The 22,500-nt window shown below is 45.4% G+C and overlaps 2 protein-coding genes across 3 annotated transcripts in view; one reads left to right on the top strand and one right to left on the bottom strand.

Annotated features, from left to right (window-relative positions):
- Positions 1 to 4,734, top strand: part of nat8l (N-acetyltransferase 8-like) — a 15,140-nt gene extending 10,406 nt beyond the window's left edge. For both annotated transcript variants that reach the window (XM_069718997.1, XM_069718996.1), the window contains one exon: positions 2,098 to 4,734. In XM_069718997.1, coding sequence (XP_069575098.1) covers positions 2,098 to 2,465 — 368 coding nt within the window. In that variant the 3' untranslated portion in view covers positions 2,466 to 4,734. The remainder of the gene's footprint in view (positions 1 to 2,097) is intronic.
- Positions 4,735 to 11,058: 6,324 nt separating this feature from the next.
- The window catches only part of poln (polymerase (DNA directed) nu), a 44,619-nt gene continuing 33,177 nt past the window's right edge, over positions 11,059 to 22,500 (bottom strand). The window contains exons 23-29 of the mRNA XM_069719004.1: positions 21,520 to 21,602; positions 18,181 to 18,312; positions 14,375 to 14,485; positions 14,111 to 14,189; positions 12,773 to 12,840; positions 12,515 to 12,576; positions 11,059 to 12,006 (exon numbers count right to left, since the gene is read on the bottom strand). Of these exons, the coding sequence (XP_069575105.1) occupies positions 11,920 to 12,006; positions 12,515 to 12,576; positions 12,773 to 12,840; positions 14,111 to 14,189; positions 14,375 to 14,485; positions 18,181 to 18,312; positions 21,520 to 21,602 (622 nt within the window). The 3' untranslated portion in view covers positions 11,059 to 11,919. The remainder of the gene's footprint in view (positions 12,007 to 12,514; positions 12,577 to 12,772; positions 12,841 to 14,110; positions 14,190 to 14,374; positions 14,486 to 18,180; positions 18,313 to 21,519; positions 21,603 to 22,500) is intronic.

The following is a 22,500-nucleotide window of genomic DNA, read 5'->3' as shown; positions in this document are numbered from 1 at the left end:
CGGGTGGTGTGTTTGTGGGTCAGAGACTTAGCAGAACATCGAGGAGAGGAGGTTGTGGGTGAAGTGAGAGAGAGAATTAGGACTCGCAGCTCGTGGACAGACGGACACACAGAATTTGAGTTTTTAAGTCTACAGGTCAGCCGCTGCCTGAAGAGTCAGATCTACTTTATCTATAACAAACAGATGGCCTTTTAGGACAAAACCATGTAACCACCGGCAACAGGGCCGCTGACGCCAAACGGAAAAGGCTGCTTGAACACGGTGACGTAACGAAGCCGGTTCAGAGGGTCTCCTCTCTGACAGATTATGATCGGAAAGCTAAAGCTGTGCAACTACGATGGTTTTAAAAATCAGCTGATTGAGATTTGAGGAGCACGATGAACCAAAACACGAGCGACTTGTGACGTTTTTCTTTCTCTGTGCTGCGAACTCGTGATTCTTATTCAAAGTTTTTAGATGAGACGACAGGCGGTGATTTTATACCTCAAGCTGAACATTAAAGAAATATTTCAATAAATCTCTGACGGAAAAAACATCTTAAATTATACTGAAGATGCTCTGGAGAACTTTTTCATATAGTTTTGTCCTATTATAAAAAAAAGCCATTCAATGGTGAAAAAAGAAATAATATAATAACTTTAGAAACCGCAGCATGACGGAAGATCAACGTGGAAACAGGTTGATGTCCGAGCTCTTGGCGGTGCGGTGGTGGGGGAGCATTGTCTGCTGACATTTTATCTGCTTTGGTGAAACCTTGTTTGTCTGTCTGTCTGTCAGTCGGATGCAGAACGAGCCTGCTGCTGTCAACATGTTTTATTTCTGTCTGTGTGGTGCTTAAATAACAAACAGGGTTTGAACAAAATCAGATTCAATTTGTATAAAAAAAAAAAACCTCCCAAAACTTTAGGTTGTTAACATAACCACGGTGCTCTGAGTTTTGTGTCTCACTATGGGTGATAACGCCACATTTCTTGATCTAACCCTGATTTATTTACCCCATAATTGCCTGTTCTCGGGGGCACGTCAGAGGGCATCACCTGTAACTCGGACACCAAACGAATGGCACTCAGAGAACCGGGGTTATGTCAATCACCCAGCGAGACACTAAACGAATGCTGCGGCGGAGAACGTGTCCCGAACGCTTTCCTGTTTGTCGTATCTCTGCTCCACTAAACTGTGAAGCCCAAAGCGACCGCTCCGTCACGGCCTCCCTTTTAATCAGCAGGCGTCTCACTGAGTGACTAACGGCATTAAGCTGCAGTCCGACTCTGCTCATTCATCTCCTCCCTGCTTCTTCTTCTTCTCTCCATCGACTCTCCACTCAAGAAAATTTAAGCCATTACACGATGCAACGTGCTGCTAATGCAAGCGTTCATCTTGACTAGAGCTTCTGTTGCTAGAAACAACCTCATCCATCCAATTACTGCTTTCATCAATCCTGTTTATCGGTTTGTTTTTGGAGGCTATTTATTTTCTCTTGTATTTGTAATTGTATTCCAGTGGCGAATGTTTCGCTGCAGAAAATATTTGATATTTCTGAGATCAGAGATTAGAAATGTGGTTGGAGGCGTCCCGGCGTGTTGGAGCGACCGAGCGTCAACGACTCCACGTCAAGAAAAACACGTTTTATCGATTCGAAAAGACTAAAAACGCACATCGTGATGAAACCTCAAAACCCCAGAATTTGTTCTTCGCTTATATTTTAAAGGAACAGTTCAACATTTTGAGCGATATACTTATTTGTTTACTTGTCATAGATGGAAGAACAGGTTGACAACTATTTTGTCTGCACAGTGAACAGCAGCTCGGTACAAAGACGACTATAAACCAATTAGACGTTACGATGTGTACTGGTTAAACAAATACCATTAAAATGTGGTAATTAGTGAGCTCGAAGGTTTAGTTTTGTTAATCTTGAAGAGCCACACTGGCTGCTTCCAGCCTTTATGCTAAGATAAGCTCAGTTCTTACAGGACATAAATCATCTCACTGTCTGCAATATTTCCCCAAATGTTGAACTCCTCCTTGAAGTGTTTGACTCCAGCGTCCTGCTGCACAACTAATTTGACCAAAGGTGTTGTGTCGTTGTCCCGCCAGGCTCCTGTTTCTGGGTGGCGGTGCTGGAGGGACGCGTGGTGGGCATCGTGGCGGCGCAGGGCCGCGAGGACGACAACACGGTGGAGCTGCGGCGCATGTCGGTGGACTCGCGCTACCGCGGCAAAGGCATCGCCAAGACCCTGGGGCGCCGCGTCCTGGAGTTCGCCGTGCGCAACAACTACGCCGCCGTGGTTCTCGGCACGACGGCCGTCAAGCTGGCCGCCCACAAGCTGTACGAGTCGCTGGGCTTCCGCAGAACGGGCCAGAGCGAGGACTACCGGCTACCCGGCATGAGCCGCTCGCCGCTGGAGAGGCTCTTCTTCCAGATCCGCTATAGCCGCTACCGCCTGCAGCTTCGTGAGGAGTGAGAGGTGACAGGGAGAGGGAGAGAGAGATGGAGAGGGGGAGGAGACAGAGAGGGACAGACAGAGAGAGCAACGCGCCTCCTTCACCTCCGACTGCATCCTCTCCTCCGACAGCTTCTATTTATTTGGTGTCATTAGATAACTTTGAATACTTCTTAACACCTCTACTATTTCATCTTAAAGTCACTAACGTTTTTATTACTATTACGCTTTTGTTGCTGTTGTTTTTTTTTTGTATTATACTTTTACATTTTAAATAAGAGTTTGTTTCTTTTTATTAATCTATTTTTTTGTATCTTTACCCCTCCCCCCTTTTCCACTGTGGGAGAAGAAAAAAATGAAAAATTGGCATTTTTAGAGGACATCTAACTGGCACCCCAACTAGGCACCCTCCTCAGCCTCCCCCCCCCCCCCTTTGGCCTCAAGGTCAAGTGACTCGGGTCGAAATTCCCCTTCATTGCTATTCCACGACTCCCCTCTTTACCCCCCCCCCCCACCCCAGCACCTCAAGCCCTCCCCTCCCTCCCTTAACAGACGGGTTTGCAGGAGAGTGCAATGAGACTCCATTACACTAAGGAGGGTGGGGGGGTGGGGGTGGACAGAGCATCAGACGGGTCGGGAGGAGGGGGGGTGGATGGGGGTCAGATATGATTCCCTCCAGATGAAACACACTCAATGCTCTGGTGAAAGTCAAGCAGTGGTATGTTGTGTGTGGATTGTGGTCTCACACACACACACACACACACACACACACACACACACACACACACACACACACACACACACATACACCGAGCCACTTGGCTTGCAGCCAGTCTCTCGAGCCACCATATTGAAGCCCAGCGAGAGTGTGTTACCGACCCCCCGTGGGGAGGGAGAGGAGGATGGCAGGGTGGTTACCGGAACATGCGCTGTGTATCCTGCGTCCTCAGATGGGACATGAATCAACACAGTGCATCTTCCTCACACACACGCCTTCCTCTTCACACTCCCCACTGATGGTTCTGATTGGATCTCACCTTCCTATTTTTTTTTCTACTTTTGTCCTGGACCGGTTTAATCACTCCTGTTCCCACCGGAGCTGTGGAGAGGGCCTCTGATTGGTTGAGGTGACAGGAGGGTGGAGCCTTTATCCCACGATGATATAGCTGCATGTCAGAGCTTGTGTGTGTGTGTGTGTGTGTGTGTGTGTGTGTGTGTGTGTGTGTGTGTGTGTGTGTGTGTGTGTGTGTGTGTGTGTAATGAGGCTACGGTTCGACATCAGACCAAGCCTGTATGACGAACCTTCCTCGCCAAGTCAAGTATTATCTAACTAAACATTACTACTTTCTATGTTACTTATCAAATGTTTACGGATTGAAATCAAGATAAATTCTAACATTTTGAATATGTTCAGTGTTTAACTGGTAATTAGTCATTTTATAACTTTATAATTTGAAATATGCAAATTTTACTGTCAAAAACTACGACAATTACAAAGTAGGTGCGGTCGACCACTCCTCATCCTTCATCTGGGATATTGGGGAACAACTTGGGTAAGACGTGACTACTAGCAATACTCGCAAACCTACCGTACACAACTGAGCACAAACAGCAAATCATTATTTTAACCAGTATATTAGCATTAGTGCCCCCCCCACATGTATTTATATTGTGTATACAGCTGAAAACTCATGTAGCGAACGTCAAAGTTTCTCCCATCACACCTCTCCATCTCCATCCTCCGACCATGAAACCAGCAGTAGATTCAGCCATCCGCCACTCAGAGCCTCAGTTGTGTCCTCAAACCATTTGTAAAAAGTTAAATATAAAGAAAAACGTAAACAAAAAAAGCACATAAGATAAAAAAGGACAAAAAAAAAAATACAAAATAAAAAGAATATAACATAAGTGTCACAAAGTTAGCACTGACCCCTCCTGCTTTCCTTTCCCACCCCTCAAGTTCCCCCCCCCACACACACACACCTTCCCTCCCATTCATGAATCTGTCTGCAACCCTGGGCTAGACCACACACACCCTCCATTTGAACCCTGCACACCCTCCACTGACCTTTGACCTAAAGCCCCCCTCATCCATTCCCAGCCCATCTCTGCATGTGCCACAGAGCCTTGCTGCACTGCTTTTATTGTTCCATCTGAAGCTTGTTGGACCAACCCTCGACCCCGCCCCCTACTCTGTTGTCATCTAGGCAGTGTGATGGCCCTGCGACCGCGGGACAGACCGGTGACGGGTTGCACGTGATGTACGGATGTAATGCAGAGGGCTCAGAGAGAGAGAGAAAAAAATATATATATATGTATATATATATGTGTGTGTGTGTGTGTGCAGCTGTAGGATACACTCACCAACTGCAGCACTGCCTGGATGACATCATGCCTGCCAGCCAACCAACTGTAGAATGCAAAAAGCAATGCAAGTGTGGCATGCCTCTGTACCCTGTGTGTACGGTGCCTGCCCTGGAAAAATGTAGAAAAAAAATATCAACTGACATATATATATATATATATATATATATATATATATATATATTTATATAAATATATATATATATATATATATATATATATGTATATACAATATATATATATATCAAAAGAAAATAAGCTTCTTTTTAAGATGAACATATAAAAGAAATGTGTGTTTCTTTGTTTGGAAAAAAAAAAAGAAAAATTGTACCATTTGCATGAAATGTGTCTTTGAATGCAAATATAACTTTTAGGGGAGAAACTCCTAGCACATGGCATACAGTGGAACCATATGTTATGTTATTTAAAACGATCTTCATTCTTTGTTATAAAGACAAGGGTGTGAAATTGATACCAGCCACAAAAGCTAGTGCTTTAAAAAAAATAAAAAAAATCTTCACAAGGAAAGCCAACTGTCGCTTAGAAGTCGCGTCCAATCCGAGCTGGATTTGAAAGCTGCTGTTCAGATTTATCCGTCACCGGCTGGAGGACTCAAAAAAGTTTGTGTCCTTCCTTGATCGCAGCGGGAGGGAAGTGAAGCGTGGCGAACGGGAGACGAGCGTGTGGTGAAGTTTTTCATCGAGCATTCGACAGACGATGCGAAAGAGAACATCTATTCCCATTCAGTACGTATTGTAGAATCATGCGGCTCATTACAAGTATAAAGAGAAATATTCGTCATCCATCTGGTCCGTTGCAAAGTTTATGATATGCAGATAAAGGACGGGTCAAAGGAGACGCAGGTCATAGCCTAAAATAAATATTTCTTTACCATCTAATATTTGATTATACTTATTTATTTAGAGACATAAGTTGACCAGCTGTGGAGACTCCTACGAGTATGTTTATCAGGTCCCAGCGCACTAAGGCTTCTTCCCCTGAACTCCCTTAGTTCAAGCCATGTGAAATGAGACAGGTCTAGAGGAGGCGGAGCTACTGCCACGCTTTTAGTCATTAAAAAAAAAGAAGATTTCCCCACCAAATTCTACAAAGTAAACACAAGGCACACAAAAGCACTGGAAACATGTAACAGTCCAGTTTTGGGATGTTCTCATTGGGCCCAACTTGTGGAGGATGCCTCACACCAACTTGATGCATCTGCTTTGAACTTGGTTGTTGCTGGAGAGTCAAAGAAAAAAAGAAAAAAGAAAGAAAAGGACCAGACGACATTTTGTGATGTTTCTGGATCCACGGCGACCACTGACCTTCACACAGGGCTTCCAAAGTCACTGCTAAGCCAAGCAAGAAATCAACCAACAGCATACAGCTGCAGTATTAAGACTGTACCAACATGAGAATCAGACTCTACCAACTCAAACACAATCTGATTATGACGGCGGTGAAGCGTCAGTGGTGCTGAGGATTCAGGTTTCATCACTACGGCAGAGACATCCTGCCGCTGTGTGTTCAGGCCGTGACCCAACCCCGTCTTTCTAAAGACCCGGTTGAGGTCCAGAGTGAGAGGTGGGATTTTCTGAGGTGGATTGTAAAAAAACTGTGGAAGAATGTGAAGTCTGTCAACTCTGAGCCATTTCTGCTGCTGCCAATCTCAGTTTTTTTGCCTGATGAAATTTAAAAAAAAACAACAACACTCCTTCATGTATCTTTGGGAGAAATTATAATCCATACAGGTACATATTCTGAACAAAGGTAATATCATTCAAAAATGCCTTTGCCAAGGCCTTATGCACTGGAATCAAACGCTGGAGTTCAAATATCTTGTGGACTGCATGGCTTCAAGGTAGTTAAAGGGTGATTTTTGAATTGTAAAGATGAAGTGCACTGACTATAACGCATTTATTTCTAGTCTGAGTAATGTCTGTTTTCTACTTCATGTGAATGCTACGCCCTGTGAAGTCTCACCTCCATTCAAACCCGGTAGAGCATACGTAATGTTAGAATGTAGTAATGAAACCGTATGCAACGTCTACCGGAGTGTACGATGAGCTACGCGCCATTCCTCTGAAGTGTTTCTGCTGATGTACAATCCAAAACAAACACAATCTCACACCTTTTTATATTAGGTTTCTGTTATTTGTTTGGGTGCGAGTGAGCTTTCCGATTGGTTGGGGTTGGAGAAGGTATGCTGCATTAACTCCTCCCTCGCTGGAGGAGGCTCTTTTACTTTCCAGTGCTTTAGACCCAAAACAACCGATGATGCGAAGCTCTCGTCTGACGGCTGAAGCGGAGGCTGTTGAAGCCGAAGCTTCGACCTCAGCAGTGTTTTTAAATGAAGTGGCCATGTTAAGTTCTGGCTGTTATATAAAAAACACACCAAACAATAGAAAGTATGAGTATTCTGTCATGATTAATATTTCATTCATTTTCTCTAAAGGAGCATAGAATCGAAAAAAAAAAAAAAACCTGCACAAACGTACAGATGAAGTGGGCGTGTTGTGTTCCTCGGATGGTGTCCTTGCTCAGCAGCCTTGAGGGTGAACATTCACAGGCATGAATGTAAACTGCCAACGTTTCATGTGTTAAATCTTTCATGGTTGCTCTCTTTTTTTTTTTACTTTATGAATGAGAAGAACGGTTGGGGGGGGGAGGTTAAAAGCAGCTACTGGTTCTTTCATTAAGTGACTAAAACCACTACATTAGATGTTAGACATTGCGTTTGATTGTAAATAGCTGTATCTCTACCTACTGCTGATGTATTATTTACTGCAACCTGTCATCTTTGCCGGTTTGTGAACCGATGAGTTCATTTTTTTTTGTCTCAGAAAATGGTTGTCGCCTGGAATGTTCCACCTAACGAGGAGGGCGAGGGAGGAATGTGCCACATTGGCAGTTAAAAGGGGGGAGTTGTTTGTGTGTGTGTGTGTGTGGGAGGGAGGGGGATGCGGGAGGAGGAGAGTGGGGGGGCGGGGGGTGTGTGCAGCTCCAGCGCTCTACAGCATGGACTCCCTCTCTCTCTCTACCTCTGGTGAGGATTTTGCTCCACTGTGGCGAATACAGAAGGACTCACTCTGGACTGAGGCCACAGGTGCCAAGAACACATAAGCACTTGTAGCACAACTGTGTCTTGTTTTGCTATTTACAGTACAGGTAGTTTTGATTTTTTTACATTTCCTATGAAGAAATATGGATAAAGTTTATCTTTCTCCTGTATTATTGACTGTATGTATAATGAGCATATATACAGGACGTGATACCATTAATGTATAATTCATACGACAACCCACGGCTATTTTTGGAGGTGCACATTTGCCAAAGGTGACAGTAACTGCTGCATTTTCAATCCTTACATGGCTCTATTTTGTTCAACGCAAACCTCTACTCACTTGTTATTGTTTGGAGAAAAAAAATTCCTGCCCACGTGCCATCTAATCGAGCAATAAATACAAACAAACCAACAAAATCTCAAAATAATGACGAGGATTTTATTAAAAACAAAATGCTGCATTGATATTATATCCCTTATATACTGTACCATCACAGTCTTGGCATTGGAACATTATATCGAAGCCTGATGGGGTGTTTGATTGTAAAATGTTTTTTTTTGTATTTTTCTTTAAGGTGTCAAAGATGTGTATTTTTTTTTGTTTTTTTTTAACTCGAAGTTGAAGTACACAGGTGTACCTCTGCGTATTTGTACAGATGTCAATAGGAAATGACAGGAGGGGGGATAATGGATGCTAAAGAGCGAGCAGTTCAAGCAGACAGGAAGGAAGACGGTGCAGCCACACTCTGAAAAAAACACTTTGATTTAACCACAAAAGACTTCTGGTTAATTTCACTTCAGTACGACTGAAACCAATCAATTACAAACCTGCTGCAGCTGCCTAAAATCTCAACTCTCAACCATGTTGACGTTTCTTACAAGTGAGATTCAAAGTCTTTTTTTGAATCTACTAGTTAGTGACTGTAAAGTTGTAAAGTATATTTTACTGTAAATAGCACCTGGGGGTCATTTTTACTCCTTTTGTAACTGCAACTGTGGATTTAAAATATATAAAAATATATTTTAAAAATGATTAAAGAGATTCTACAGTAGTGCAGGTTGTTTTAATCTGTACTACCTCACAACGAGTCCGTACTGAGTGATGGCGGACGCTTTCATAGGTGACGGAGTGCGCCGTCTTCGTGTCTCTGCCCGACCGACACCGTCGGGTTCGGACGCAGCCTTTCTTGTCCCGCCTGTCTGCTTGAACTCTCAAGTTGTCAGAGAGAGCCGCGACACTGCAACACAGCAGCAGCTCTGTGAGCTTATAGCGCGCACACACACACACACACACACACACACACACACACACACGGTCATGAATAACAGTGGCCCTGGACTGAGGTGTACCGAACTGCTGCTGCTGCGATGCAAAAGGGGGGATGGGGGGGATGGGGCTCTCTCTGCCCTGTCATGGCTGTTGTCTGTTGCTAGGAAACCAAGCCGCACAAAGCACAGCAGGGGATTGATATGCAGCCTCACTGTGGGGAGGCAGGCAGGTCAAGCAGCCGGCCATGATGGAGGAGTTGATGGGTAGATGGATGAGGACGATGGAGTTAAGGAGGAGGGGCAGGGGAGGGAGTTCAATTGGGGACCTGAAGCGGAGGTGGAGGAGGAGGGGGGAGGGGGAGGGGGGAGGGGGCGCTTTGGCTATGGTGAGGAATTTGAGAAAAAAGAGGCCCTTAGGCATGTAAAGTAGAGCAAAGAGTAAATAGCGTCTGGGCCCGCGGGGTTAAAGAGGTTACAGGAAGCGATGCAAATGAAACCGACGGGTCAAAATCATAGATAGCGAAGTGGTGATTTAGCAGGTTTTAAAGATTCCCAGCAGCATGTTGGTTCAACCGGTCTGCCCCCCCAACCTCAGTGAGACTGCAGTGGCAACCTGTTTCTGTTTCTTCTTCTTATCATTGGGGTCTATTAGCATTCAGTTCCCTTTCTGCCATTCCTTTGGACGACTGCTGTTTGACCACCCGGGATTATTATTGTGATTATTAACCCTTTCTTTTATACTGACAAACAACTGGAACACTGTATAGATGTAAAGAGGGGATTTCTTGCATTATGACGACGATTGAAACATGGATGTACATATATTGTATCAATTAAAATGACCATGCATTAAGCTTTTATATGTTGCAACAGTAAACTGTTTTTTTATTTTTTATAAATACAACAGAGAAAAGAATAATTTGACATAAATATTAGACTTAAAGGATATGAAGGGGTTTACTTACACATCTCAGGGTGGCTATAAGGGGAAGCTGCTGTTGTTGCCCTTGGCAACCGGAGTCTTCAGAGGGCCCCAGCTCCTGTTAACGGCACAGGTCATAAAGTGAAGGCATCAAATGAGCATATTCATAACTGCATTCACATCTTCAAAAAGACATCAAATTGAAAGAAACAGGTTGTTTTTTTTGGTCTGCATTTTCAACTGTATTTTAACTTTAAATAGAAGCACTACATAATATTTATTCTGTCCCTCATGATTTGCTGGCAGACCATTTTCACTGCTGAAAAATGTTACAAATGTGCGACACACTTTTACAATAAGCTCCAACTAACGGGAGAACAAAGCAGTTTAAAACGCAGCTTTATTAGTGTTGCTTCTCCTTCCACAGTGCTTCAACACCCCGACTCCAAAAGTGCAGAGTGCCCTCGAGAATTTGCAACATACTGGTCTCACGCTTCTCTGGGGGGGGTCAAACCACAGAACAATGAAAGAATAGAGGGCCAGATTTCCATAACACTGTCCGCTACTCGGGCTCTGAACTGCTCACACTGACCTGAGGAGAAAAGCTTCCCTCACATCAGCCAATGGAGACTCACCGTCCCGTCGGCGGAGGACAGAAAGGACACGACGGGAACATGAGGACACAAGAACACACGCCTGTCGGTGGATCTGCTGGATGTTCCGCATAAAACCTCTGTCCTGACTCCTGTAATTAGCAGCCAACAATGAGGTGACATTTCCAGTCCATAGTGGGAGTTAGCCTTTGTTTAAAATGTCAGGCGGGTTCTGCCGGACCCGTTCTGGAGCCTTTAAAGGCTCTTAATTGACAGACGGTATAAAAGGGGGCGAAGAGGAGTCAAGGAAACTCAGTCAGTGTGCCTGGAAGCCGGTGAATGTGTGAGTGGACAGAGAGCGTGTGTGTGTGTGTGTGTGGACGAGCATTTGTGGAATGTGTGTGTGTGTGTGTGTGTGTGTGTGTGTGTGTGTGTGTGTGTGTGACACCGAGGAACAAACAAGACAAAAGGGGTGAGTAGGCTGGGGCCAAGTGATCAGATAAAAGATGAGCCCGAGGAGCAAAATGAGATCATCTGCTTGGAGTCATGTGAATGCATCCAACACAAAGTGAAGTTTATTAGGAAGTTTCAACTTTTTCAAGAATTTCTCTTCAGCTGAACAATTGAAGGTCAAAGGGAAATCAAGAGTGTTTGTACACCTGTTAGAGCAACAGCATGCAAATTAGTTTGAGAAATGAATCTAGGATATCTACTTGAATGAAAAAAAAGGTCAATGGTGGGATCCAAGACATTTTAATACAAACACACTTTATGAACAAAAGCATAAAAACAATAACTACGAGGACGTTTTCTGTAAAACTGCTTTCTGAACTGATAAATATCAAACCCTCTCCTGAACATGAAGCTTCACCTTGGAAACAAGGAAGAGAAAACATCGCTGGTCCTAACGAGAAAACGGAGGAGGACAAGGAATCTTTTTTTTTTTTTTTTCTTGCTGGATGGAGAGTGAGGAAAAAAAAAGAACTGGTGCAATCCAGTCTGTGGCTCCTGCCGTTGCCCCCGGATACGGATGGAGTGAAAGCGAGGACTGGGAACTGCAGCTGCCTGGTTTCCATAGCGATGTGGATGCAGGACAAGTGAGGAGAGGAGGAGAGAGATAGACCGAGCGAAACAGAGAGACTGTGAGAGGGAGGAAATGGAACGAGGAACCCGGAGAGAAAGAAAAATGGATTCAGTGTACGGGCGTGGTGGAGGAGGAGGAGGAGGAGGAGGGGGAGGAGGAGGGAGAGGGGGAGGAGAGGATCAAGGAGACAGGAACGTTGGAGCGATGTTAAACTCAGACATGGATCCCCAAGACTTGCCGCAGGAGACTGCCACCTTCAGGGGGACCTGGGAAACACACACACACACACACACACACACACACACACACACACACACACACACACACACACACACACACACACACACACACACACACACACACACACACACACACACACACACACGAGCAAAGGGAAGGGTAACATGTGACATGTTCACTGATTCTCTTGATGATGACACAGACTTCTGCAGAAAGATAAATAATAATAAATCTCTATAATTTGAATTCATTCTTGTCGTTGTGGCTGGTTGAATGTAGGTTACTAGAGAAATGTGTTTTAACCTCAACACTGGCCCTTCATCTGCTCTTTCCTCTCCGTGAGACACCGACTAGTTCTTATTGTGTACATTTCCAGGAGCCTGGCTGCCATAGCGGCGGCAACAACAACAACAACAACAACAGAAAAACCCTACAACGTATCCATCCATGTGAAAGCCTCGGTGCTGGCACGCTCTCCGAACACAACACTACTACACTACCGAGTGATGTTAATGGCAGGTTCACTGGACTCACGGTGAGCCAGAGGCCGGGGGGGTCGAGGTGCTGCAGGGACTCCATGGTGCGTCTCACCAGAGCTGCAAACAAATGTAGACACCAATAAAATCAATCCTCAATCAATCAGACACCCAAGCGATGATTTAAGGTCACTTGATGCCGTGTTCAACCAGACTGCATGTACTTTATATCACGGCTTTATTCTGTTTTAACTGTTACTCGTCATAATGGGGAAAATATGTGTTTGATAAATGATCCTGGATGTAGTTCATCTACCTGCAAACTCTTCCACCTGGGAGTCCTCCACTTCATACAGGAGCTCATCATGCAGCTGAGCGATCAGCCTGTTTTACACACATCACACAAATACATAAAACACTTCCCGCCTCCAAGTCAAATATCTAATTCCCCGAATGACTTTCATGCACTGAAAAGATGAAATTCCACAAACGATAATGAGCAGAAAAACAATGCTGTTGTTGTGCTGACAGCTACACACATGGAAAATGTAATATTTTGATGAATGGCAACTAAAATATACAATATACACATTTTCCCATCTGGAAAAGGGTTTTTCAAATTCCATGAGAGTCTTTTAGAGTCCCTGATATTCCCTGAGAGTCCCTGAGAGTCCCTGATATTCCCTGAGAGTCCCTGAGAGTCCCTGAGATTCCCTGAGAGTCCCTGAGAGTCCCTGATATTCCCTGAGAGTCCCTGAGAGTCCCTGAGATTCCCTGAGAGTCCCTGAGATTCCCTGAGAGTCCCTGAGAGTCCCTGAGAGTCCCTGAGAGTCCCTGAGATTCCCTGAGAGTCCCTGATATTCCCTGAGAGTCCCTGATATTCCCTGAGAGTCCCTGAGAGTCCCTGATATTCCCTGAGAGTCCCTGATATTCCCTGAGAGTCCCTGATATTCCCTGAGAGTCCCTGATATTCCCTGAGAGTCCCTGATATTCCCTGAGATTCCCTGAGAGTCCCTGAGATTCCCTGAGAGTCCCTGAGAGTCCCTGAGATTCCCTGAGAGTCCCTGAGAGTCCCTGAGATTCCCTGAGAGTCCCTGAGAGTCCCTGATATTCCCTGAGAGAGTCCCTGATATTCCCTGAGAGTCCCTGATATTCCCTGAGAGTCCCTGATATTCCCTGAGAGTCCCTGATATTCCCTGAGAGTCCCTGATATTCCCTGAGAGTCCCTGAGAGTTCCCTGAGAGTCCCTGAGAGTCCCTGATATTCCCTGAGAGTCCCTGAGAGTCCCTGATATTCCCTGAGAGTCCCTGATATTCCCTGAGAGTCCCCCTGATATTCCCTGAGAGTCCCTGATATTCCCTGAGAGTCCCTGAGAGTCCCTGAGATTCCCTGAGATTCCCTGAGATTCCCTGAGAGTCCCTGATATTCCCTGACCCACGGGAAGCCCGTTTCACTCTGCACAAAGCTCTCCGAACATTCCCATCTCATCCGGCCATGTTCTGGCTGCCGCTCCCAGTGTGTTTACTGTAGCTGAATGTTTGGCGTCGAACAGCAGCAATCATTTGGAGGAGCGATCCTCATCTCCACATGTTCAGCTGGCTGGTGAACATGGGAGCGGCGGTGTCGGGGTGTTCCACGACGTCTGAGCTCGTACCTGGAAGACAGCGAGCCGGAGGAGGAGACCAGGTGGAAGATTCGGATCATGGCCATCTTACAGAGATCGGCAGCAGAACCTGTGAAATAAAACGAAATCCAGAAGAAGAAAAGTGAAGCTCTGAGGGTCGGGCGACGGTTCGAGAGTTAAATACAGGAACACACAATATAAAATGATGTTAGCCGACAAAATAATGAAGAAATGGAGGTTCTGATCACACGCAGTCAAAGTGACACTATTCCACACAGCTGTCAGTCATCCTACCCTGGACCACAAAGTTGACGGCCTGCCGCTCAGCCTGCATGCGAACGCCCCAGTCGGGGGAGTTGATGTTGGGGAGGTTTCGTCGACGACCCATGATAGACAGCACATAACCTGAACACAAATAACAAAGATTTAATACTGTCAGGAGGAAAATGAACAGAAATAACCGGTGGTGTTTATGTAGTGGATCAAAATCAGATTTGTTTTCACATTTCTTCTGCGCATCACTTTTCTGTGAATTACTGGAAAATGTTCCACCATTAAAATGATTCAAATGAAACAGGGAAATAATCCCTCATTGACTGATTTGGTGATAATTGAGCATTAATTCACTTCATGAGGTTACAGGTCAAGAAAGATGCTAACAACAGTAGTGACAATCAAAATAAAATAAAAACACAACTGAAGCAGCCGAACCAGAGACATCGTTGGTCCGTGTATTCTACTTGTGGCTACGTTACCCACAATGCAACTCAGCTGTTATATGCTTCGATATTGACACGCTGAGCAGAAACGGAGTAGCTTGTGATTGAGAGCAGTTTGGTGAAGAGTCGTTTGCTGATGCAGCATTATTGGTGATTATGGTAACAGCAGGTTTACAATGACACAAGCAGCACGCAACATACAAACACACCGACCCTGAACAAAGGAACAAACACACACACACACACACACACACACACACACACACACACACACACACACACACACACACACACACACACACACACAGTCACACACACTACAGTCACACACACACACACACTCACTACAGTCACACTCACTAGTCACACACACACAAAGGAAGGCAACACAAGAATGTGCAGTGACGTGATGCGCACATAATACACAAACACACACATTATCATATGCAGGTATGCAACACACACACACAGACACACACAAACACACACACACACACACACACACACACACACACACACACACACACACACACACACACACACACACACACACACACACACACACACACACACACACACACACACACACACACACACACACACACACACACACACACACAGTGGACCAGTACATTCCACCGACTGGACAATGGAGCAGGCTTTACCACTAAATCCCTGCAGTATCCCTCACGATGAACTAACCCGGCCGGGGCATGAAACCTGAATGACCCTCTTCCCAAAACACACACACACACACACACACACACACACACACACACACACACACACACACACACACACACACACACACACACACACACACACACACACACGCAAAGCATACATGCATAAGAAATGAGTGCAGCACAGATAGTCACAGATCCGTCCTCTCTTTGTGCGATGACCCCTGACACATGCGTGACCTCCTCACCAGGAATGTGACATCTGTTCTGGGGCCCGATGGCGGCGACGTGCCGGGTACTTTGTGGTACTTTGTGGTACTTTGTTGTACTTTGCGTCAGTGATAACACACCACACTAACGCTGCGGACAGGTACGGCTGTGAATCGTACTGGAATGCGTGTTTTTCACGCAGCTCTTTCCACACAGCGCTGCGAAGGTCAGGCCGGTTTCAAAGTCATTAAATTGTCGTAGATGTGATAAATACTCGGGCTGAGTAACACCTTGTTTACACTCGTTGTACGGTGACGACACGGTCGTATCCTCTCATCCAAATTCACTCTATTAAGATAATTTGAATCATCTTTTTCTGAAGCAGCTTTCCTAAGTTTCCTAACGTATCAGCCTAAAACTGAGTGTTTGACATTTCTGCTGTCTGCAGTGATGGGACAGATCTCCATGCACATGAGCCTGGACATTTGGACAGTGCATTCGAGCCAGGACTCATGAATGTGTGTTACTGTGTTATCAGTGCAGATCTCGGCTTCATTACGTCAGCTGTAGCCTTCAGATGACTTGACCAGTTTTCATCTCTGTGATTCCTTTTTTCTGGTCTTCTTTTTTTTCTTTACAAAGCGGCATTCATCCCGAGAGCGTTAATGAAATGTGCCCGATATGAAGAGCAGCGGCACAGACTGGTGTCTTTATCACATTTTAATATCAAAGACAGGGAGTGTCAAACCGAATACGAGCCACTTGGAGAATTTCTGCTTTTGTAGTTTGTACAAAAGAAACGGGAGATTTCCTGTTTGCTGTGTTCCTTCTGGGTTGATGCACTCCTTTACTTCTTCCTCCACTGACATTTTTTGTTTGTTTTTACATTTCTTTTCTTCTCTCCCGCCCACGCTGACCTCACCTTCACTTCACCCTTTCCAATACATTTTCAGCAAATATGACAGCAGCTGAGCCGGCACTGTTCACCTCTCATTGCTCAGCCTGCCAGCATCTATTCCTCTGAACTACATTTCGCTGTTATCAGATACGATCCACTATGAACTCAGGAGAGGACGAGGAGCCGCAGCACGTATTAATTCCTGAGTCGCAGTACAGCAGCTGGAACAGGCGGAGAACCTGGAGAATCCATCAGCTGGGATTCTGCTGGTGGACGAGGAAGAGAAGAGAAGCAGATATGACAAAAGACTGGAGAGGAAAAGGAGGAGAGATAGAGGGAAGGAGAGGAGAGACAGACAGGAAGAGGGAGGGACAGACAGGCAGGCAGTGTGGAACGACTGGGGCACATAAATCCCAGTACTGTCTCTGATGGGAGCGTCACCATGGTGACGAGCTGAAATTACAGCCGAGCGTTTGGCGCGTCGTCACTCTGCCCCCCCGAGAACGAGGAGGCCTCCGCTGTGAACGAGCCCGTTACGACACTTCGATTAGGAAGCTGACTCCGGAGGGGCGCCGGCGACACGTTGCCGTGGGTGACGGAGCACCTGTGTTGAGTGTAACGGCGGGTCGGTTTCTCCCTCGACCTGATTCTTGATGTGTGCCACAAAACACGTGTAACAAGTGTTGAAAAAAAATAACCAAGATAAAAAAGACTGACGCTGGTTGTCGGCGCAGCAACATTTCCAGGAAACTATCCGACGCCGACGCTGTGACCCAGTTGCATCTTTCTCTCTGATTTCTGCTAATTCAATCACGATCTAACCAGTTTACCTCGTAACTCACTGGTGCTTTTATTGGCGAACACGAGATAACGTTGGCTTGAGGCGGAGGTCTGAACTCCAACGGGAGGTGGAGGATGTGCTCGGTGCGTCCTGACCTCATCCGCCTGTCAACGCTCGGCTCATGCTCCGTCTGCAACGAGGGTTAAAGTGCAGACTTTACACTATTTTGTGTGAGCGTGTTCAAGTCTCAGGTGTGCTGCGTTGGCAGTTCAGATGGAATATAAATAGAGTGTCCCATCAGACGCCCCCTCAAACCCCCACCCCACCCCGCCCTCCACTCAAGTATTGACCCACGGCAGTTTGTCTCATTCCTGCCAATGCAAGCAAATCTTCTTCATCTTCAGGCAAACACACAAATCCAGAGAGAGCGTGGGCGTGCACACCGAGAAAATTCAAAGTGCGCTGCGTATGTCAAACGTGCAGCCCTTAACCCAGACATAGACGCACACACACACACACACACACACACACACACACACACACACACACACACACACACACACACACACACACACACACACACACACACACACACACACACACACACACACACACACACACACACAGCTGATTTGTAATTCCTAACATCAACCCCCTAATTTTCCTCAGCTAAATTTCTACTCTGACATTAACCTCTCTTGTTTTAAATGTGTAGTTGAGTCCAGGGAAGAATCTCATTCATTACGTGACAGATGTTTATCAAACTGAAGACACTGGGGACGCGGTGAGAATAGGAATCACACAGGGACCTCTCTTGTGGCTCTGCTGGATGGTTCTCTGGACGAAGGCCTGCACGTCTCTGTAGGTGTGGAGGAAGCCGTCCTGGAAGCGGCTGGCCTGCTGAGCGCTCACACCCAGGATCCCCGACAGGCGCTCACGGCCTGCAGGCAGAAACATACAGCACCTTCATTTACATACAAGACCTGTCGCACCTTCAGGCTATGCTCTACAGAATGGAAGAAAAACACAGAATAAAGCAATAAAAAGAACATTGAGACTTCAACTAAAAGCAGTATGTTGAAAGTTGAAAGAGGACGAGTGGACAGAGGACGAGTGGACAGAGGACAGACGGGACCAGAGGACAGACAGGACCAGAGGAGAAGGAGGGGAGATTTTGTCACTTTTGTGAAAGACCTTTTTTTGACATCGGAGGGAAATCATGCTCGAATTTGCAGCTCACGAGAATCACAAGTTGTTCACAGGTGTGTGTGTTGTGTAGACTGACTCTGGATGTGGGGTGTGTGTGTGTGTGTGTGTGTTGCCCCACATTCCTGCTGAATGAGGTCAGTTCAGGAAGTGAACTTTGACCTTCGTTACTGGGGCTCCCCGCGGGGCTCCTCTCGTAACCCCTTTAACCTCCTCTTCTTCTTCTACTCCTGTTATTTCTGCCCTTGTGTATTTTTAATCACTTTTAATGAAAAACTACTGTATTTTTGAAATGTAAAAAAACCTGTTGATATGCTCGTGTCCCTCAAATGTCCTCTTTTTCTTTTCTCTCTCTACCTGAGTCGAACCTCCTCCATCCAGAGTCGCTGCCTGGCCTTCTTATCTGTTGACCTGATTGTGTACATATGGATGTTCGTGCTCTGTCCCTCCTCCCCTCCCCTCCCCTCCCCTCCCCCCGGCCTGATTATTGTCTCGTGGAAAGAGAAAAAAGAAGAAGCTTCCCTTAGTATTCGGTAACCATAGCAACGCATCGTCCAAGAAGAGCTGTCTGTCTACACTGATCAGGAGCTCCTTGCATTCCTTCTCCCCCTCCTCCCCCCTTACATTACCCCCCCTTCTCCCATTTTTCCTCCTTTAGCCTACATTTTCTACATTTGTCACTCTCCCTCCCACACCTCCTTTAACCACACGTTTTCAGCGCTGGCCTTTTGTTTGGCGACGTGTCCCTGAATGCATCTCATGCCCCCCCCCCCGCATGCCTACCTTTTACACATGTGCCTCTTTAGCCATCATTGTTGGGTTTTTATTGAGTTCCCTGAAGACTGACTCATCCAGCGGTGTGTGTGTGTGTGTGTGTGTGTGTGTGTGTGTGTGTGTGTGTGTGTGTGTGTGTGTGTGTGTGTGTGTGTGTGTGTGTGTGTGTGTGTGTGTGTGTGAGCGTTTGTTTTCTCCCACTCAGCTAAAGTAGAAACACCACAGAACGCTTCATCATCATTTGAAGAGGGTCAGATTTTGTTATAAGCTCCTGGATGCTCTGAAGTCGATCCTCAGCGAGAGATAGCCGCCGGCCGAGTTCCCGAGACGCCGACTCTCATGCGGAGCCGTGATGCGCTTCAGGATCACCGTCAGCCGACTAATCAAATCAAACATATTTTCTGGATCTGTCATGATGTTGTTTTCTAACAGAACAGTAAACGTCCTGTTTGGATGATATATCGTGTCTACGTCGCGGTGACGGACGAGCACATGAAACTAATGAACCCATAAGAGCAGGAGGTTTTTCTACGTATGTCAGTCCGCCGTCCTCCTTTAAGAAACACAATACACATTTTAATAAATTTCATCAACTGGGGCCATTTTTTGCATGAAGATAACTTACAAAAAAAACCCGACATCCTTGCGACACTGAAATCTGTCTTCTTCATCCTCATCGATTTATCTTCATTTAAAGTGTTTACACAATGAATCATTTCTAGTTCAACACAAACCCAAAGCAACAACCTCTCTCACTACACTGACTCACAAAGAGAAAAGATCAGCACCTCTGCAAGTAGTCGAACTGAGGAACTTCAGTCGACTAACAGAAAACAAACTATAAATTTATACAAATACAGCTTCAATCTTTGGCTCAAGTACATCGAAATCTGACTCATGACTTCTGATCTCTTTGTCCAGAACTATAATACATTTATCAGTACATAACTGACTCGCTTTCTGTGTCCTTCAACTTGGCTCAGACGTGACATATAGTTGTAAAACCTGTATATTATGTCTCATAAGGCTCATTATTTATAGTTTCTGTAGATTTTCCTAAAAATATCCAGTAGCTGTCTTTCCTACATCAGTTTATAATGATCCATTTTAAAACATTTATATTCTTTAAAACAACAGCAGAAAATAATGAGCTCTGCCTTTACAACAGCAGAAGCCACTCAGACGGATCAGTGGAATTAATTATTTATGATTAATTGTGTTTTGAACCGGAGCTGTAGTTTTATATAATAGCGGTTGGGACAGGTTATATTATGCCGGGCTACTGTGAGACAACAGATGAGCTGGTGTTTTGAAGGTTACAGAACTTTCTATATGATTAGTGAGCCTGTGGAAAAAGAAAAAGCTGCAACTCCTACATAAGTGTTTAAATTGTCTACGGGCAGTAAAACCTGATGAAGGGTGCAGGCTGACATCATGCAGGTGAAAGCACAAATGCACATGTCAACATGCTCGCACTTTATACGCCGACAGCAGCACAAACACATGTTCACATAGAGGCACCAAAACATTTACTCAGATACACAGCGTGGTTGAATGTAAACATTTTAAATCCACATATCTCCCAGCCACCGTATGCACCGACACAGAAACATGCACAACCGCACAAACCGTCGCCATGACGCCGCTGTGGTCGTGCGTGTTCGTACGCGAGTTGCGCGTGCACACGTGTGGGAACCATAAACGGGTCACAAGTCACACAGACAAGTCTCTTTTATGGCCCACAAGGGTGCATATTACACATTCATCTTCCTCTTCTCTCTATTTTTATTTTCTCCTCCCCCCTCCCCCCTCTTGTCCTGTGGAATCAGATCTGTGATCCACAACATGAAGGAAACAGAAAAACTGCAGAGTCCCAGTGGAAAACTCTGAGCATTTTTATGTAAAGATATCTGAAACCCTGGAAGAGAAAAATCACTCTCGCTCTTCCTCCTCTGCTTTCTCGCTGCGCTGCTAATTCATTTACTCTCTTTACACAATGAGCCGATTGTACTGGAGTCACTCACTGACACTTTGCTCCACTGTCTTGTCAATTTGAGGCCGCGCTGGTCACTTGTCCAGTTGACTAATGAAGATGTGTATCGTCATTATAGTCCATCAGTTGCTCTCATTCTCCTCTTTTCTATGAGACAATAAGTGTTTGTGCTCACCTGCTCCATAAACCACCGAGTACACGATGCGTTTGGCGTGTTCCCTGTCCACAGAGGTCACCTCACCTTCACTCACTCCCTTCCTGAGGGGCAGAGATGGAGACAGATGTGTTGTCATTATACAGAGAGACAACATTTAATTTATCTTTACAGGTAAACGATGTGATATGAAAGCAGACTGTGTATAAATGTGTTCGTAGCTTCCGGGTCTGAAAACTGAGGACGATGCAGAAGTGCTTTAAGCTGCAATACCACCGAGTGCCACTAGAGGTCGGCTCCAAACACCCTCCATAGACTCCCATTCAACTTCTCTTATAAAATACAAAGTCAATAAATTTTTTCCACAAGTTCTTATGGTACTGTTGGCTGAAGACTCTCCTTTTTATTCGTTTTCTGGCGGTCCATCTGAAAATAATCTCGTCCAAATATGGTCACTTCCTGCTCCAAACCGCCAATATCCGAACTCGAGGCTCACGACGTTCACAAACCAATAGATGAAGTTTTGATTGAAAGTCACCATCCAATGAGGTATTTTGTAAAAGCAATTATGTGAAGGCCTTGGTTGACAAAGTTTAAACATCTTAATTTGTATTGAAGAAAGTATAAAATTTAGTATTTGGAGTATCGATAAAATAATATAAGTAAAAAGACAGACTTGTAAGACATAAAGGACAAGGATTTAGAAAAATCACTGGAAGAACAACAAGAAAAATAAAGAAAGAAATGGTTTGAAGTGTAGAGTAAGTATGTGAAGTACAGAGAGACAGAAGGACAGCAGAAAGAGCCGAGGCAGGACGGACGGAGACGGTTACGTCATGTGACTCATAGCCAGCAGTCGCACTGGGATCAGACAGGGCGGGATGACACGTCTGCAAAGTGGCATTTTCTGGAGGGCTGACGAAGAGCTGCCACTGCTCATCAGAGTCGAAGGAGAGACACACAGAGACACACACAAAGACACACATACACACACACACACAC

The sequence above is a fragment of the Brachyistius frenatus genome, unplaced genomic scaffold, assembly GCF_029030835.1.
Source record: "Brachyistius frenatus isolate BFR_SWC_R1_liver_20210118 unplaced genomic scaffold, ASM2903083v1 Contig_203, whole genome shotgun sequence".
NCBI lineage: Eukaryota > Metazoa > Chordata > Actinopteri > Embiotocidae > Brachyistius > Brachyistius frenatus.
This window is presented reverse-complemented; position numbering and strand designations above follow the sequence as displayed.